The sequence below is a fragment of the Amphiprion ocellaris genome, chromosome 24 (genome assembly GCF_022539595.1).
Source record: "Amphiprion ocellaris isolate individual 3 ecotype Okinawa chromosome 24, ASM2253959v1, whole genome shotgun sequence".
Lineage (NCBI taxonomy): Eukaryota > Metazoa > Chordata > Actinopteri > Pomacentridae > Amphiprion > Amphiprion ocellaris.
In genome coordinates this window covers 20489977-20510223 of record NC_072789.1, presented here as the reverse complement: position 1 = coordinate 20510223, position 20247 = coordinate 20489977, and the positions used below count along the sequence as shown (strand labels likewise).

The window sequence follows — 20247 nt, the reverse complement described above, 5'->3', positions numbered from 1 at the left end:
TTAAACCACCATTTGCCTCTTTATTATGATTATTTAACATTTACGCAGATAAATATTTAACTTTTGATGAACCTCACAGTAAAAATAGTGCTCAGATTTAAACAAACACAAGACAAAAGTGCCATTAATGGAATAACGGCAAACAAGGTCAACTTTAAGTGGAAAAAGTGTAGATTTTGCTTCTTAACTTCTCTTTAAAGTTGTTCGATTTTGGTTTTCTGTAACATATTTGTGTTGACCTGCTCTAGATGTTTCAGTTTTGCATAATTAATCCTATTTTTGACCAGACATTTGTTTTCCTTTGTGTGAAAATCCCATTAAATCAACAAAACATGGCAGAAAAATGTATTTAATCATTTCTAAATGGCAAAGAAACAGACAATCATCAGTGTTTTGGGGGATTTTTTTGTGTGTAATTCATTAAAAAAGCTGTATATGAACATGCAGGACAGCAGGAATAGTGCTAATTTTAACTCAGGTGTACAGAAAGGTGAGTGGGAGTTCCTGGAAAACGTCTCGTTGCCAGGAAACGACCTGCCGCACCCAGCTGCTGCCAGAAAATGATTTGCATTGCAGTAAAACCTGCTCACCTGTAGGGGGAGCTGCAGACTTCTGGAGACGACTTCTGGTTTCCTGTTTGCAAAATGTTCAAAAGTATAAAACTTTAACGACACACAGACTGTGATTAAATGACATGAATTCATATAAAAAAAGAAACACTCAGTAATAAAGTTGTTAATATTCATGTTAAGTTAATTTTTGGGGAAAATATGCAGCATTTGAGGTGTTTTTGGAGGGAAAAAAAGTAAATTTACAGGCTTATTTTCATTCCTGTCCTGATTTTAGTAGTTTAAATACTGAAATTTGTTATCTATTAGTTGTATTTTGTGGTGTAAATGGTCTAAAAACGATTATTTTCTTCATTTCCACACACCAAGTAAAGGTTTCCGCAGTTTCGTTGCTCATATAATCCACATTTAACATTTTAAAATGGAGTATTTTGGTTCTAAACCTGGTTTCATTTTGACCAGTTGGACAAAAAGGTGTATTTACAAACTTGTTTTCATTCTAGTCCTGATTTGAGTAGTTTAAATAGAGTAATTAAAGATCTAGACGTGATATTGTGTGGTCTAAATGATATAAAAAACTGTAAAATCCCATCTTTTTATTGAGTAAAACATTCTGGAGGTTTTTTCTTGCATTTCATCCACATTTAGCAACTTTAAATGGAGTTTATTTATGTGCTTGTTTTCATCTTAGTCCTGATTTGAGCAGTTTAAATACAGTGATTCTAGATCTCATGTGGTCTAAATGTCATTAAAAAAAACTGTAAAATGCTCTTTGTTTATTGCTTCCTCACATCAAGTAAAACTTTCTGGAGCTTTTTCTTGCATATAATCCACATTTAACAGCTTTAAGTGAAGTGTTTTTGGTTCTAAACCTGGTTTCATTTGGTCCAGATGGAGAATTAACTGTAAATTCCTCTTTTTTTCTATTTCTAGAGACTTTTTTGTTCCTGAAGTCCAGACTGAACTAGCTGAAGTGGAGTATTTTTGGTTCTAAACCTGGTTTCATGTGGTTCCAATGGAAAATTAGCCATAAAATATTCTTTTTGTCCAGTTAAAGAGAGTTAAATGATGTATTTTCTGTATTTTTAGGAGTTTTTTGGCCACCTAATCCACATTTAATTACTGTAAGTGGAGTATATTTGGATCTAAACCTGGTTTCATTTGGATCAGATGGAGAATTAGCTGAAAATTCCTCCTTTTTTAATTTCTAGAGTCTTTTTTGTTCTTATAGTCCAGATTTAACAAGCTTAAGTGGAGTATTTTTGGATCTAAACCTGGTTTCATTTGGTCCAGATGGAGAAAAAAAGTCTCTTTCCAGGCTTATTTTTATTTTAGTCCTGATTTGACCAGCTAAAATACAGTAATTAAAGATCTAGACTTGGTCTCATTTGGTCTAAATGGTATTAAAAAAAAACTGTAAAATCCTCTTTTGTGTCGCTTCCACACACTGAGTAAAACTTTTTAGTTTAGATTTCTATTTTAAGTGGAATATTTTTGGATCTAATCCAGGTTTGATGTGGTCCAGATGAAGAAAAAGATGCAAAATCTTTGTTTCTATGTACACAAAGGGAATAAATGCATTTTGAACAGCCTCTTTCACCGCATGGAGTAAAACTTCTTGTTCATATATTCCAGATTTAACACGTTTGTGTTGAGTTTTTAATTGATTAAAGATCTAGTCTTTGTCTCATGTGGTCTAAACGGTATAAAACCTGTAAAATCTGCTGTTTTTGTTTCCACACACTGAGTACAACTTTATGAAGCTTTCTTTATCATATAGTTTAGATTTCAGTGTTTCTGTGACATCTATCAGTTAATGTTTGGGGAGAACAAAGTGCATTTGAAGCGTTTCTGGAGTGATTTCCTGCAGTTTGTGAAGAATCAATCTGAACTCTCTTTCCAGGAAGCCAGAAACCCGTTCATGTGGAGCTCAGTAGTCCGACTCGTCTGAAAGATCTCCCTGCTGCGTCCAGTGCATCCCCCTCTTCTTCTTCTTCCTCGTCCTCTCGCCCATCAGCATGGCGGCCACCACGGTGATCACCACGGTGACGGTGATGACGAGCACGGTGACGGTCTCGGCGATGCACAGCTCCGTGTCCACGTCCGTCAGCAGGTAGTCCTGGAGGACGGGCGGCGTCTTGCAGGTCAGGTTGTAGTAGTCGTCCAGGAAGAGCCGCTGGATGCTGCGCAGCTTCCGGAAGACTCTCTGCAGGTCGCAGTCGCAGTTCCAGGGGTTGCCCTCCAGCAGGATGTGGGTGCTGTAGGTGTGGATGCTCAGGAAGGTCTTGAAGTAGACGGCCGACATGCGGTTGTCGGCCAGGTTGAGCAGCGTCATGCTGGTGAGCGGCTTGAACACGCCCAGCTCCGTGTCGCTGATGCGGTTCCCGGCCAGGTTGAGGACCTCCAGCGAGCGCAGCATGGAGAAGATGCCGCTCTTCAGCGAGCCCAGCCGGTTGTCCTGCAGGTGGAGCTGCCGCAGGGCGCTCATGGGCGAGAAGGACCTCACCTGGATGCTGTGGATGCCGTTGCTGCTCAGGTTCAGCCTCTGCAGGCCGTCCAGGTGCAGGAAGCTGCGGCTGTCCAGGCTGGTCAGACGGTTGTGGGAGAGCTGCAGCTCCCGCAGGAAGACCAGGCCCACGGAGAAGCCTTCGGTCAGCGTGGAGATCCGGTTCCGGCTCAGGTCCAGCTTCTGCAGGAACTCCAGCTGGGAGAAGCTGCCGTCCTCCACCAGGCTGATGTTGTTGTTCTGCAGCAGCAGCACTCGCAGCTTCCGGTTGCTGCTGAAGGAGGCGGTGGTGATGGAGGAGATGAGGTTGTCGGACAGGTCCAGCAGCTCCGTGGTGGTCGGGACTCGGCTGGGCGGCTCGGTCAGCTGAGCCCGAGAGCAGATGGTGAACTTGAGTTCTCCTCGACAGTCGCAGCCGAGATCACACCAGGAGCTGTGAGAGCTGCTGGACGCCTCGGACAGCAGCAGCAGCAGAAACACCGACGGCTTCATGGCTCTGAAACGACAAGGAGGAAACATCTGAGGCCGTGGATCTGATGAACCACCAGAACCTCACTCTTTATGGGCTCATTTCTGGATCTGAACTGGACCTAAAGCTCAACAGACTTCCTGTTTTCAGTCTTCACTTCAGTTTCTGCAACATCTTCTGGGTATTTCTGATGTTTCTCACTTTCAAAAGGCTCTTTTCACCCATTCAGCAGCAAAACCTGGCTGTTAGAAGATGATCTCAAATCATCTCCATGTTTCTGTAGACGTTAGCAATTGAGAAAAACAGACAATTAGAGAAGCTGAAGGTTGTGAATGTTCTCCTCATCTGTTGATAGATAATCATGTGTGGACGTCCAAGCTGTCAGTGTTACACAACATTTAATGAAACCCAGGGAAGCAGAATTATCCGTAGATCACAGCGCCTCCTTCGACTGATCCGGCGGGAAATCCAATAATCTAGAAGTGACGGATCAGCAACGGTTCTGAAACCTCTTAGAAAGACGAACAGAGAACCATTTGTGAAGGAAAAAAGTGAAATCTGGTGTAAAAAGGATGGAAAAAAGGATATTTGTCTTGAATATTTTATTGACATCTAACGTTTTATTTGACATCGTTATTTTACAGATGTTTTCAATTAATTTTCCTGTTTTGTTAAATCACAGGAAATAGTATTTATATACATTTGAAATTTCAAAATAAAATGTCAAAACAAAATCTGTTATTACAAAAACAGAATTTCTTCTTCTACAAGTGTTTCACTGTATTTTAATTTTGCTAAAAATATATGTATAATTACAGATTTTTGCTGCTCCTCTAAAAAAGCCCCTACACATTTTATTATTATTATTATTATTATTATTATTATTATTATTATTATTATTATTATTATTATTAATAATAATAATAATAATAATAATAATAATAATAATAATAATAATAATAATAATCAGATTTTACGTCTTTTTTTTATAATTATTTAACAATCATGCAGATAAATCTTTACCTTCTGATGAACCTCACAGTAAATTATTGCTCAGATTTAAATAAATACAAACAAAAATGACTTTAATGGAATATTATGAGAAACAAAATCAACTTCTAGCGTCAAAAATGATTTAAATTAAGTCTCTATTTAGCCTCTGAAATTCCGTTTAAAGCTGTTATTTTTTTAATTGAAATCAGATTAAAATATTCTAGATGTCTCAGTTTTGCCATAGAAACATTAATTAATCACATTTTTGACTATATATTGTTTTTGCTTTGTATGAAAAACGCATATTAAAAAAACATGGCATAAAAATGGATTGAAATGTGTTTAATCATTGCCAAATTGTAAAGAATTAGACTGAAAATCCAATAAAAGCGACCATAATCAGCATTTTTTGGATTTACAGGCTATTTTTTGACAAATTTCTACGAGATTTTCAGTTCTTTATGGGATTTTTATTGTATTTTCAGCTTCGTGTCTGGATGTTCATCAGTTAAAGGGATTTTTTCCACATTTTAGCACCAGATTTATCCAAAAATATCACAGATTGAGCATCAGAATGTGGAAGATTGATGAAATTAAACCAATAATAAGTTCAGTTTGTCGCCTCCAGAGTTTTTCCTCTGAGTAAATTAAATAAATTCAGCTTCAGACAGCAGCAGGATCCATATTAGTGTCATTTATTAACATTTATAATAATAAATGATCCCTGACATGGAGACAGGATGGATCAGGATCTGATAGCAGATCACAGAGTGAACTTTACTTCACCTGGTTTATAAGCTGAGGGTAAATCCTTGGGAGTAATTACAGTATTATGTATTAGATGTCATGTGATGTTCTAAATGTTGCCTGAAAAGTGACTTAAATCAGACAAAACGAGTGTAAAAAAGAGTTTTAGTGTCTAAAAGAGCAGAAATACAGTGAGACCATGACATAAATATGAATAAAAAAGCAATACAATATTAATGTCTATTTAAAAAATGCTTTTTGTGGTACTACAACAGTTAAAAAGTGTATCTGAGCTGCAGTAGTCAATGCTGTTACTAGAAATTACATTTTTGTCCCTTTAAACTGTTGCAATGTTCACATTTCTTCTAATTTTTCTGCTGCAACTCGACTGCGTTTACTTTGACTACAAAGTGAAGTTATCAAATTTTCAGTAAATAATCACGTTTGACATTTTACATTTAGCTAAAGCTGGAAAATGTTGTTAAAATGAAGTTGCAGAGGAGCTCATTAGAGAGGAATCAGATGATTACATGTCATTTGGATCATTTAATTGTGAGCTATGAATTGAAGCAGATGGTTGTGTGATTCCAGCTCAGTGAATTCAGAAAAGAAAAGCAGCTTTTACATTAAGAGAGTGGAGCAGAGAAAGTTCCTTTTATCGCCTGTGAGGTTAAAACCAACCTGCTCCAGCTCCAAAGACATCAATCTGATATTTGTCTGCACAAAAAGGAAAAAAACCCACAAAGGTTTGTTCTTACCAGCAGCTGCTCCGTCCGTCGTCAGCATCCAGCCGGCAGCAGGTGGAAACTGGACTGACGGCTGGAAAACCCACAAAGACGGAGGAGGAAAGAGGTCGTCAATTATTCACCAGGCGGCAGCGCTGTGGGAGGAGGTTATGAGAACAGAGCTTTGAGAGATTGAAGCCAAACTGGGCCACGGAGACGACAATTAGAAGGTCTGGACGGATCTGATTGAATGCAGAAGCGTTTATCTGCAGGTCGTTTATTCACAGTTTCATGCTTTCAGTCACTAAAAGATGGACGGTGGAGTGTTGTTATCTCGTTTCATTTGAAATCCAGAGCAGAAAATCCCTCAATAAAATGTAAAAAGCTCTTGACTTTTTATACCGAAGTTTCTTATGGAAACTAAAGCCCTTAAAACATCTCAGTTTCATAGGAATCAAAACCCTTAAAAGTATTCTGTTTTCATAAAGCAGCAGTTTCTCATATTATTCAAAAACATCACCTTTCAGTGAGATACTCCTGTGATTCAGTTGCTTCTTTGAAACAAAGATAATAAAAATAGTAATCAAAACCATCACTTCTCAGTGAGTTTCGTTACTTTTAAACAAAGATGATAAAACTAAGTATTCAAGTTAATCACATTCACTGGCTTATAGCAGAACTTGGTTATAAATCTCAGATTATCATATCACAGTGTTTCCTCATTTAGCTGTTATTCTGCCAGAGTCTCACCCTGATGGCTGATTCTGGGATCTCACACCTCCATTCTTCTTAACAGTGAGCTTTAAAACGGGGAAAATGATTATTTAGCTTGTTAAAAATGTAAAAAAAACAAAAACAAAAAAACAGACAACATGGAATAAAAATGTGTTTCAAATGGAAATTCCTGTTCAAATGTTTAGTAAAAGCAAAAAAAAAAGATTTTAGTGTTTATTTATAAATGCAAAAAAAGCAAACTTGTAAATGTAAAAAAAGATGCTTGTTTGAAACTGTTATAAAAATATAAAAAATGGCTTGCTTAAACACTGAAATGTAAAAAACTGTGCTTAAATGTTAAAATAAATGTAAAAATGTGTTTAAAATGTAAAAAACAACAGCTTAAACATGTTTCTAAAACACAAAAAACATATTTAAACTGTAAAAGGCTAAAAGAAATGTACAGAAATGCAGAAAAAAAGTAAAATCTGTGTAAAATAAACGATGCTTGTTTAAAACTGTTACAAAAATATAAAAATGCATGTTTTAACATTGAAAAAGTGAATGTTTAAACTAATAGTTTAAACAAACTAGAATGCAAAAAAAAGATAATTTAAACAAAAAATGCCAAAAAAACCCCTAAAATTACATGATGACATTGACATGACTAACATGTCATAAAAACGTTTTTCAAACATAAATTCCTGTTTAAATGTTCAGTAAGGGCAAAAAAACAAACAAATTATATTTCACATGATTTCAATGTTAAAGTGCATTTTAAAATATTTTTAGATTGAAAATGTGAAAAATCTGTTTACATTTACAATAAAGCTTAAATAGCATAATACCATATGTGAAATGATGAAAAATTAACTTGTTTAAAAGCAAAAAGACATGTTCAAAGTGTTTCAAAAAGTTTTCAAATGTAAAAAGGTGTGTTTAAATGTTAAAACACATGAAAAATGTGTTTAAAATGTTTAAAAAACTGTTCAAACATGTTTCTAAAGTGCAAAAACACATATTTAAACCGTAAAAGGCTTTAAAAAAAAAAAGTGTCAAATGCCCATTTAAAATGTAAAAAAACAAACGTTTGAAAATGTTTCTAAAATGCAAAAAGATATATTCGAATTGTAAAAGTTGTCAAATGCGTGTTTAAAATGTAAAAAATATAAAAATGTACAGACATGCAGAATAAAAAGCTCTTCTGTGTAAAATGTAAAAAAGATGATTGTTTAAAACTGGTAGAAAAATATAGAAACGCTTGTTTAAACATAGAAGAAGTGAATGTAAATGTTTAAAATGTCTGAAAATACACGTTGAGAAAGGTTATCTTCACCATGTAAACATTTGAATAATATAATGCACACAGTAAATAATGTAAAACGATGCGTTTAAATATCTAATCATTAATTATCCTGTAATTACACTAATACATGTGATATTAAATGTCCTGTTTTACACATTTAATGGGTATAAATTTACATGCGGCTCAGAAGAAGCTCAATGATGCAGAGAATAATGTAAATAAAAGCAAAGAAACATGGACTGGGTCGTTCTCTGGTGCTGAAACTGATTCTTTACTTCCATTGGAGGCGAACATCAGCCCAGATGTGACTTTATTTATTCCAACGTGTCGGACGGACGATGAACCTGTCGGTCACAGAAAGATTACATTAATACGTCTAAATCCTGGGAACGGATAAAGCGCCTGATGATTGAGGAATCAAAGCTCACCCTGCGGCTCTTTAACCCACATTCTGTTCTGCTTTTTAGCTTCTAACTGAGTCACATTTATGGGATGTTTTCAGTTCCACTGGTCCGGTTCTTTCTTAGAAACACTCCATTAAAAGTGTCAGAGTGAAAATATTACCCAGGAAAAAGGCACAAATAACGAATAAAGTGCATTCATTAGACAAATGCTGAACAACGCTCACTATTAGTGATATTAAACACTATTAAATTACATTAATCAACCACTTTTGCTGATATATTAATGTTTGAGCCGTTTATTAAAAATAGTTTTTATATATGTTTGGGTAAAAATAATCTAAAATTCTTCATATTTTGGAAACTTATAATGTGTTTTACATGAAAAAAGTCTAAATTATATGCCTGAAATGTTAAAAAAAAAAAACTAATATGAGTGTTTAAAATGTTTTTAAAAATGCATTATTGACCCTGTAAAACCCACTGTTGCAGGAATACATCAGTTTTACTCTTATTATTTTTATTATATGTGTGTGTGTGTGTGTGTGTGTGTGTGTGTGTGTGTGTGTGTGTGTGTGTGTGTGTATATATTCATCTACAAAATGTAAAACAAAAAAAATGTAAAACGGCGTATTTAAATGTCAAAACGTAAAAATGTGTCTAAAATCTTTTAAAACAGCTAAAAACTGAGAGAAAACTCGGCTTTTCTCGACTGAAAGTTTGCCAGCAACAGTTTAAAATGAGGGAAAAAAGGGATTTAAGAGGATTTAACTGAAAGCTACATTAAAAATACATCTTTAGACATGGAGGAGATAAATAATTAACTAAATAAACATGTAAATAATCAACAAGAAGCAGGTAAAAGCTGTATAATATTGTGTTTAATCTGCTTTTTGTGCTTTATTCTGCGTTTTTTTTTTGTTAATGTGTGTTTTTGTGAACATTCTGTGCCGTCGCCTCCATGAGAAACTCAATCTGCAGACGGTACAGTAGACTATATTGGATGTCGGTGGAGATCCGGTTTCACAGCGACCTGAATAATCGAAGCTGCACAATAACAGCAGCTGGAAACTAGTTTGGTTTCCTTCTACTCTTAACGGGATTATCCAGCTCCTAACGGCATCAAAACCTGCCTGAAATGATCCCAATGAGTGGAGTCGATGAGGTTATGAGGGAATAAAAAGTAGGTTTCTGTGCAAAAAATAAAGGAAATAAGTCATAAAGCAAACCCCACTGCTACTACATGTACTAATAGTAGTGCTACCTCTGTTGTATTACCTGTACTGGTCCTAATCCTGCAGATCCAGATGTGTTATCAGGAGGATTACAGTAAGACAGTGGAGCACATGAAAGCTCCATGAAGACGTTAATCCCCGTGACGACGAGGATTACCTCCCTGTATTCTGGGGAACATTAAAGTCTGACACTTCTTTATGCAGCTCACTGTGACATCAGCTGATTTCTTTGTTGTTGCTTTTTATTTACCTGAAACATTCAAATAAATATGTTTTATCATGTTAATAAAGTGTCCAAAGCAGCTCACAATAAGTGCATTTAAAAAGGCGTTTAACACTAAAACTGTGAATGCATCTCATCCAGAAAGCAGGAAGGAGAAGCAGAAAGTGAGACTATGGGATATAAATAATAGTTCTTACTGTCAGCCAGCAGGGGGCGCCACAGGTCTGTTAGAAAACAAGGAGGTCTGTCAGCAGAACAGCTACAGGACGGTTGTTTTTCACGACAGCGCCACCTGCTGAACTAGAAAACTAAGGGAGAGTTGTATTATTAACTGAATATTTTCTTACAGGATGAATGATAATAAAGTTTTATTTGTTCAATGCAAAGTTAACATTTATTAGCAACTATAAAGGCTGTAGCTTCCATCTTTATGTTGACCTCATATTAATTACATAAACTGGCGTTAAACTGTGGGATAAAAAGCATTATTTTGGGTGAAATTAACCTTTATTTTACAAAGCAGTGACAAAACGGTAGATCTTTTGGTAGAATAAACCTTTAAACCACAAGTACTTTGAAAATGTATTATTTTGGGTGGAATAAACTTTACCAGCAAAATAAATCATAGGTAGATGGGCAATGTAGTATTTGAGTGCAATAAACCTTCAAAACCTGACAGAAAACAGAATTTTACATGGAATAAATCTATAAAACCAGAAGACAATGTAGCATTTTGGGTGGAATAAACCCCTGAAACAATAGGAACTTTGACAGAAAGTAGTATTTTGAGTTGAGTAGGCCTTTAAACCATAAGTCATATTATAAAGGACATAATGTGAGTGGATTGTTGTCAAAAACAAAGTAGTAAAGCAGGAACTGTTACTGATTATGGACAGCAGTAGTAGTAATAGTAGCAGAAGTTGTAGCAAGAGTAGCGCTAATAGTTTTGTGGTACGTGACACAGTTGTCTAGTGGTAGCAGGACAACAGAAATACTTGTTGACCCTTGAAAAAAACTTGTTTGTCAGTCTGACCTCTACCCATTAAAGTCAGATAAATCTATGAAACCCTTTCTGACACAGTAAGATTTGTGTTAGTGTCGGAGAACTTGTGTATCTGACAGTCGGAGGTGTTAACAAACGTGATGGCGACTCGTTCACGCCCCTCCTCAGATCCAACATGGCAGCTGTGAGGTTGCTGAGGTCATGAAAACAAGGCTCCAACAGATTGTCCCTGCCGCTGTCAAGTCTTCAATCAGGTCCTCAGATCTGACGGACGGCGACGACGTGGACGTCCAGGATGGTGTCGATGGGTTTCACATGTGTCAGTTAATTACTGCTGCCAGACGGTGTGAAGGCGTGAAGAAGACCATGAAGGAGAATTCAGAATTTCAGTTCAGATTGTCTCAAGACGCTGTACAGAACCCATATGCTGGAAGCCCCAGAGCAAGCCCTAAGGCAACAGCGGCAAGGAAAAACTCACAACAGCATCCACAAAAACTTAAACCGTCCGACTTCTTGCACCGTTTTCAGAGTGATAATAGAGTCATGAATGGTGTTTAGGAGTATCTGGAGGCTCAAGATGTGACCTCCTACCATGAAGACATAGTAAAGCTTGAACATCGGTGGACCAAGCGCATTCAAGCTAAAGGAGACTATGTTGAAAAATAAGTCATGAACTTTTAGAAGTACATTTGTGTTCATCACCACTGTGAGGATAGAAGCAGAAAGACAGCGCCCTCTGAAAAACTACTGGTCTTCTTTCGCTCACTGCTCAGCTGGAATAGAAATCTGTTGCTGGAAAGAGTGAGACCAGTTGATAGCGGACTGGGAAAACCTCCATGTGTCCACGGATGAGATGAATCCCAGAAGGAGTGACTGAACACTCAACACTACATACAAGGTGACAGAAAAAGGTCAGTTTGAGGCAGCTAATTTTTAAATATGTAACATGATTCAAGTAAAAAATCCTTGGAAAAGTGCAGAAAGACCGCAGTTTTCCTGAATCTCTACAACAAAGGCAAAGGCTGCAAGGCTAGCATGAAGTATTATTGGGAAATACAGCAGGTTGAAACATAGTGGAGTTCACCTTTAATACCCTGGACAGAAGAAAAAGTCTCATGTTTCCACCTTCATTCTCTGGATTTCACAACATAGGATTGGATTTCTTTGAAAAATTAACCCTCTAAAATTTAAAATCATCATAAAATCTCATCTTTGGGGCGACAAGATGAAAGAAAATTCCAAATTTAGGTACAGTTGGTTGTAAAGAAACCAAAAAAGCTGTTATTTACTTCAAAAATATTAGTTTTAGTAAAAGAAAAAGTTGACAAAAGATCGTTTTGATCGCGAAGAGAGGAGTTGTCACCATATGTAGAAACTCTGCCATCGTAATGACAAAGACTCTGATAGACTCCTGCTGAGTGTGAAGCCATTCCTTTGAATCATCATCATCACCAGTTTGAGGGCCATCATCACCATCATCATCATCACCATCATCACTGCAATCAGCCGTCAAATTTTTAATTACTTCTGAAGTCAACGGTTCAGAACTGCATCTGGAATTTGGTGTTTTTGTCTTGAAAAGTTTCAGCCACTTTTACACACAAAAAAAGAGCAAGTTTAGAGTTCAGCAATGTTGCTTAGAAATATTGTACAACTAAGATCTTGCTACTGAACACAGATATGCGGCTGGTCTACAAGGTTCAGGTCAGTTTGGTGCAATTCGTTGGGATTTTTGTAAGATACAAGCACCAAAAATGGAAAAAAACTAACTGTAAAAGTGAATTTTTACTTATTTTAAACATCCATTTCTTTCAGGAGACTGAAGTTTGTGTTCTGTCCAGCGTTGGACCAATACTATTTAATTTAGTTCTAATTCCAGTTTGAGAAAAAAGCAGATTTTTGGGTAGAATGAACTTTTATAGCACAAGTACAATGTTTTGGGTGGAATAAACCTTTCAGAACCTTAAGTACTTTGACAGAAAGTAAAAATTTCTGTCTAATAAACTTTTAAAAATGTAAATACGTCAACAAAAAAGCAGTATTTTGAGTGGAATAAAGCTTTAAAACTGGTAATATTTTGTCAGAAAGTAGTATTTTGGGCAGAATTAAAATTTTAGACCCTTATGTACTCTGACAGAAAGTCAAAGTTTGGGTGGAATAAACTTTTAAAAATGTAAGTATTTTGACAAAAAAGCAGATATTTGGGTAGAATGAACCTTTATAGCACAAGTAGTTGGACAATGTAGTATTTTGGGTGGAATAAAACTTTAAAACTGCTAATTTTTCAACAAAAATACTATTTTCTGACCAGTACAGTTGCACCAACATTTGTCTACAAACTCGTGGCACCCACCTCTTATATTACCAGATTTTTATGGCTCTATCAAGCAAAAAAATAAATAAAATTCCGCTAACGGTAATCCAGTGTGTCCAAATGCGACTTTTAACAGAAAAAGAAAGCGCCATGACACCAGTATTCTCTTCCCTCCACTGACTTCCTGTCACTTTCAGGTTTGATTTTAACATTTTTTTAAAGGTTTTTAATGGGTTGGCACCTCCTTATTTAGCAGATTTGTTACATTTGAATCCCCAACTTTAGAGCACTGAGGTCGACTAACCAACTGGACACAGAATTAGATGTTATCTGCTTGATAATGTTAAAAAATTTTAATAATTTCATTATTTTTGGGGGGTAAAATTAATGGCATTGATTTTAGTTCATTGTTATTTGACATGGTTTACTGCTCATTTCTTCTCTTTGGCATTCAATTAAAGTAGAAGTTGAATTTTTATAGGGCTGGGTTTGTTTTCCTTTATTTTATTGTGTTTATTCAGATTTGTCTTTGAGTCACTGTGTTTATGTCGTCAAAGCTTCATTAATTCAAGCTAACAAAGCAGAACTTGGTCAGAATATGGAGATCATCTCTGCTCCGTGACCTTTACAATCTGATGACTCTCTGATCGTACAGCGTCTAAAGTACTTCCTGTGTGACCTCTGACCTCCGTGTGTGTGTTTTAAAGAGTGTGTGTTTTAAAGAGTGTGTGTTTTAAAGGGTGTGTGTTTTAAAGGGTGTGTGTTTTAAAGGGTGTGTGTTTCCAGACAGAAGCCACAGTCGATAAAGAAAACACCTCCAGGGAACCTGGTAAAGGAGGTGTGTGTCGGAGTGAGATTGGCTGAGGACACGACACACACACACACACACAGTAACACACAGTAACACACACACACACACAGTAACACACACACAGTAACACACACACACAGCAACACACTAAGTCTCCAGTGGTCTCTGGTTGTCAGTGTGGATCCATCAGACCAACGGGAGGCCATGACCTCCAAACCAGCTCCTCTCCTAGTTTCTTCTCTTCCTTCCTTCTTCTTCTACTGTTCCTCCATTCATTCTTCATTTCCCCACATTTGTACTTCTTTTTTTGACCTCTCTTCCATTTCTTTTCTTCTCCAATCTTCTCATCTTCTTCATTTTATCTCCATCTTTGCTCTTATCTGCTGTCTTCGTTGTCTTCTCCTTCCCATCTTTTCATCTCATCTTCTGGTTGGTTCTTCCTTATTTCTTCTCATTTTTCTCGATCAGATCTGATAATTCATCCACCTTCTCTTAGTTACTTCCTTACTTAGGTGATATTGCCACGTAATTGTTAATAATTTGAAGCAAACTTTTGTAACGTTGCGAAAACATTTTCTAAAAAAACAAAGACTACGCGAATTAGTGTTGCTTCCATTAACTCCTTTGAAATCGATAAACTATGCTGCATACTTTCATCACAAGGTGGCAGTACAGGCTATGTGGCTGGAAAAATAGAGTAGAAGAAGCAAACAAACCTTTGGCCTCTTACTAGAGAAAAGTTGTAAACATTCTTTCTTGGCCACGTTTTCTGTCCAAAGACAACAAAAAAAACAGCCGATAAGTCGTGTGAGTTCAACGTTCTGATGTCAGAAGAGATGAAATAAACATGTTTCCATCTTTCATGGAGCATCAACGCTTTCTAGAAAAAGTCAAAACTACCTCAAGTAAGTGAAAAAAACTAATAAGCCTCACAGAAGAAACCAGAAAACCCTTAAAACCTTGAAGAAGAAGAAGAAACAAACAGATCTTTGTCCGTCTACGAGAAGAAAACGGGGGAATAAAGTTTTCAGGAACTGTTTCTAATCAGCAAAGACTGCAGGTATCAAAAAAAAAAAGTTTTCTGCTGTCTGGACACGAAGTCAACAAAAGAAACAGCTGATAAGTCCTGTGAGTTAATGTTCTGACATCAGAACTTACTCAGAACTTCTTTCATGAAGCATTTAGCACTTTGGAAATAGTCAAATCCACCTCAAGTGAGTGCAAAAACTAATAAACATGACAGAAGAAGCCAGAAAACCCTTAAAAGCATCAAAGATGAAACAAACAAACAAAACTTTGTCCTTCTACGAGGGAAAATGGAAAAACGTCTTCAGAAACTGTTTATAATGAGGAAAGGTGGATTATTTGGCCATGTTTCATGGTGTCTGGAATGAAACCAGAGAAAGAAACATGTATAAACTGTTTTAGCAAAAAGTCAAAAAGCAGCTCAAGCAAACATGAAAGCTTTTTTGGGGAACTTCAGTCGTTTCTGTGAACTTTTTCCAGTGTGATACTACATAGAAATGCATAAAGGAAAAGCAGCTCGTCTCCTCTATTGGCCCTTTTCTTGTCTTCTTTAACCTCTTCCTGACTTTTCTCCTCCATCTTCATCCATCATGTTTCTTCGTTCACCTCCACCATCATTTCCTCTCCTCTGGTTGTTTATCCAGTATGTAGGTCAAGGTTGTGTTTCCGCTTTCTAGTGTGGACGCTGACACACACACACACACCCACACACCCACACACACACACACACACACACACACACACACACACACACACACACACACACACACACACACACACACACACACACACACACACACACACACACACACACTCTCTTGCAGTATTTTTGGCAGCTCAGCGTGTGATCGCCCCTTGAGATGTCAGAGCTTTTAGGTCAGAGCAGATCTGGGAGCAGCTTCCTCGAAAACTGAAAAAAACCAGCAGCAGGATGCGGAAAATACTCTGAATTATTCAACATATCAAAGTCAACACGGCAAACAAACAAAGACAAACAAACTGTCGAATGATCGCATCAAAGGTTTCGTCAGCGTGGTCAAAAATGATGAAAATATGACTGATGTCCTGTACGTCTGACGTTTTTGATTTGTAGCATTTGAAACTGCAGAAAATGCCTTCTGACAGGTAAAAGCTGAAATTGCACAGAGTTGTATTGTTGTTTCTGTGCAGGTAAAATTTATTTACACCGTCCAAACAAACATCCGTCTAAATGTCTAAATGAAGACGTGCCGGAAGCTGCAGTTCTTCACATGTCCACTAGAGGCTGCTTCCAAAAGTGAGACTTCCATGTTAAAGTGTGCAACTTTACGGCTGAAATAAAAATGTTTACAGCCTGGAATAAAATATGCTTTCAGGCTCTATAGATAGTTTCCTTGTTCACAACAACTGCACGAGGTGAATTTTTAGAAAACTCCTCCGTTTAAAATCTATTAAGGCTTAAACCAGAGCGTTTGTCCATCTTTAAATATAATGTATACGCAACAAACAGTCATGGATTTCAATGATTTCATTCTGACAGGTGAAATAATCTCAGCAAAGGGCAGCCGGACAATAACGTAAACATTTCTGGAGTTAATATACTGCAAATAACTGGCTTTGTTTTCTTTAATGTGGAAGAAAATACATTTAGAATGTTGGTAATACCTCAAAGTTGAACTGAATGTGAACAGAATTTTGGTGTTTTCCTCAAATCTGTATTTCTTCAGCCTTTATTAAGTGTATTATATTCTTAGGTAACAGTTTTAGGGAAATAACATCATTATGTCCTTGTTAATATTAGTGGAAAACACTGTAGAGAGTGAAAACTGCTGCATATATTAATTTTATCATGTGTGTATTTGTCAAATTACAGGATGTTTTGGAACGATTATTTATTGCATCATCCCTATCAAATAAAAATACAACTAAAGTCTACTGCTAAAAAATGTGCCTCAGTGTAGCTAAATAGATTTATTATTGAAAAAATAATGAAATCCATCCACTATTAGTACATTTTTGGGCATTATAAAGCAGATCACGTCTAATTTTCGGTTAAATTTTGTTTTTTTAAATTTCCTGCCAGCAAGTTCTTTTGCAAAATGTTAAAATGCAGTTTTAGAAATGAGAAATTAGCACCAAATCACAGGTGTAAGTAAAATAAAAACAGATGAAGGAAGTTTTCTGCTCCTTCAGTTGTCCGTTTCTGCTTCCGGCATCAATATTTGTCGACCTCTCCACCCGCCTGGCTCGCTGGGTGGACAAAACAAACGCACTGATCCAACCTGTTTTGGCATGTTGACATGGCGGACGAGGTAACGTCACACACACACACACACACACCGGTGGGAGTGTGTGTGTGTGTGTGTGTGTGTGTGTGGAGGTGAAAGGTCAAACCGTGCAGGTGAAGATGATCAGTGAAGCGTCACACTGAGAGAAAACACAGAAATGTCCTGTCAAACAGAATCACAGCAGGAAGCAAACAGAGTCCCTTCAGTCTGTTTGTTTACATGCTCATGTATTTACATTAAACTACAGTTTATCTGCTTTTTTTTTTAGAACATCACAAAAGTCCTGCTTGATTCTGCCTTTGAGGACAAGACTGCAGATTATTACTGAACTAAAAATAAACCTTCTGGAGGTGTACGGCAGATAATACGCCTGATTAATTAAGTGCAAAATAATTTCAGTGTCTAAGTCACCAAGTAGTTTAGCTACTTAAACTTTCCAACTGAGGTCATATTTAACCTTGATTTTGTGTTTCAAAGTGCTGCATCAACTAATTTTATTGAGATAATCAGATTTTTAATGTTTAAAGACAATTAGGAGGTGACACTAAATGGATTTTCAGAATAAAAGTCAGATTTCCTGTTCATTTGCACATCTGGTGAGGTTTTAACCAAACTAGGTTTTTCTTGTTGGATAATTGTGGCATTTTTTGTAGTTTTTTAAAATAGGAATTGATTTATGTGTGTATTTTACATGTTTGTTTGATTTTAAAGAGTCTATCGGGTCACTTGACAGGTTTTGTTTCTTATCTACGTCGCCACAGCTGTGTTTTATTTTTAATTTTGTTTAAGAAAACTGAAAATGTTTGCGCTCACAGTTTGGTGCAGCGAACCGTCCATCAAACGTCTCATTGGCACAGAAACTCGGCGGTGGTTTGATCCGAACGTCACACTGAGGTTGAAGCCTGAAGGCCGAACAGCGACACTCGGTAAAGGTCAGGACAGTCGACTGCAGAGTCACACACATAAACACACACACACACATAAACACACACACACATAAACACACACACACATTAACGCACATCCTCTGGAGGTTTCGTGACCTTTCAGCTCACTATGTGTCGACTTCAACTGCAGCAGGATTTTAGTAAACAGACTGAAAGCTCAGCCGCTGGTGTGACGGATGTGATGTCACTGATGTTTATCTAGAGAACAACTGAGCAGTGCTGCTGCTGCTGCTGCTGCTGTGGTACAATATAAAATATATACTGTATGTATACTGTATGTAGGGGAGAGTGGGCTACAATGAGCCAGTTAAACATGTACATAGTGTACATATACTCCAGGATGTGGGGCATCCCTGGGAATAGCTGGTTTGGATCTAAAATAAACTGGTTTTAAAATATGGCTTCCAACAACATATCTTGTCACTGGAAGTACTTTGCACTGTTCAAACATAAAAACGTTCCCTTACTTCAGGTATTTGTTTCAAAAGCTTTATGTTGTGAAAAACTGACACTTTGGAAATTTGTGTTTCTTGTGCCTTAGCTTGTCATTTTGTAAAGATGTCATTTATTTTTGCTATTTCTTTTATTTTATTATTTGCAAATACCAGAATTTGCACATTTTACATTTGTCTGTCTGATCACATCATTAAAAAAAAAATGAATCGGACATTACAATCAAACAGTTACTCAGTACTTGAGTAGTCTTTTCACCAAATACTTTTGTACTCTTACTTGAGTAAGAGTGGTGTTCTGGCCACATTTGGCACGTGCTAGCTGTCTAAACATGCTAACGAGCTAAACATGAAGCTTCCTCCTTGAGAGCTGCACCTTCTGAGTTATTTAAAGGAGGAAACGTCTCCTTCAGATGTTATTGAGCGGAGTGTGTGTTTAATCCAAGCTGTCTGTGAGCTTCAGCAGCCTGCAGGGAGTCGCAGCTCAGATCTGGGTTACACTGATGGGGGGTGTTTCCTCCCTAAAAGCCTCGCTGCCTGTTAGCACCAGCCATTAGCTCTCTGTTTAAAGCTTCATGACAGCTTACATGGCGCTCTGCTCGGCCGTCTGGACATTTCTGTCACTCAGAGACGCTTGGCGGCGTCAAATTAATCAGGGAGTTCATTTCCACACTAAAGACCAAACTTTCCGTTAACTTCCAGCCCAAACCTCGAATCTCGCTCCCTTATTGATTTCTGTTTTACTGTCTGTAAAACACTCAGAGTCGCCGTGAAGCGCTACCACAGATAAAGCTGGTGTCCATTATTCATCGAGCAGCAGTGTTTTACCTTGATGCTGGGGTGGAGCTAATCCACACCGACAGGCCCACGGGTGGAGAGATATCAAGGCTTCCTGCTGTAGAGATGGGATTTATGGCTCTTTGAAGGGAGCCAGATCTTGAGGAGCCGTTCCTTTCAAAGAGCCGTTCGAAAGACTGGCTCCTTCTTATCTTCATTTATTTTAGAAATCAACCAGGGGTAACTCGTTTTTATCCAGGAAACAATCACTGGTAGCAGTTACAAGATACAATATGGATCTCAATATTTCAAACTTACACATCCCACCAATATATACTCTATTGGTGGGAATTATTCTAAAATACTGATTAGAATTTCATTTGGCCTATATCCCCATGCTTTGACGGTGAGATCACTGTTTTGAATTTTCAGTCACCTAAAAAATTTTGTGGCACAATAAAACTACACAGACTACCGGATAACTTCCATGCAAAACGACTTTACTGTAAAGTTTTCCACACAAGAACATTTTAACAATACAGAAAAAGATATATTTTTTTCATCACTAATATCTCCTTCTCCCTGATAAAGCGGTAAATGTGGCTCCGCTCCAGTCTCCAGTCATTTGGACTCGGGCGGTGCTCACACTCCTCCTCTAAGTTAGCTGCATATAGAGCTGCGTTCATGTGAATGGAGCTGCTGTGGACAACTCAAATTGGGAAATGTCATGAGTCGTTCACATGAAGGCAGCATGGACAACTC

At 37.2% G+C, this 20247-nt stretch overlaps 1 protein-coding gene across 1 annotated transcript; it reads right to left on the bottom strand.

Moving 5' to 3' along the window:
- On the bottom strand, positions 1–19554 carry LOC111571217 (leucine-rich repeat-containing protein 4C). Its single transcript, XM_055008720.1, has 3 exons — positions 19537–19554; positions 6043–6164; positions 1–3571 (listed from the first exon to the last, which is right to left on the bottom strand). Exon 3 carries the CDS (start codon positions 3565–3567, stop codon positions 2500–2502), a length of 1068 nt encoding a protein of 355 aa, XP_054864695.1. The 5' UTR covers positions 3568–3571; positions 6043–6164; positions 19537–19554; the 3' UTR covers positions 1–2499.
- Positions 19555–20247: the final 693 nt, after the last annotated feature.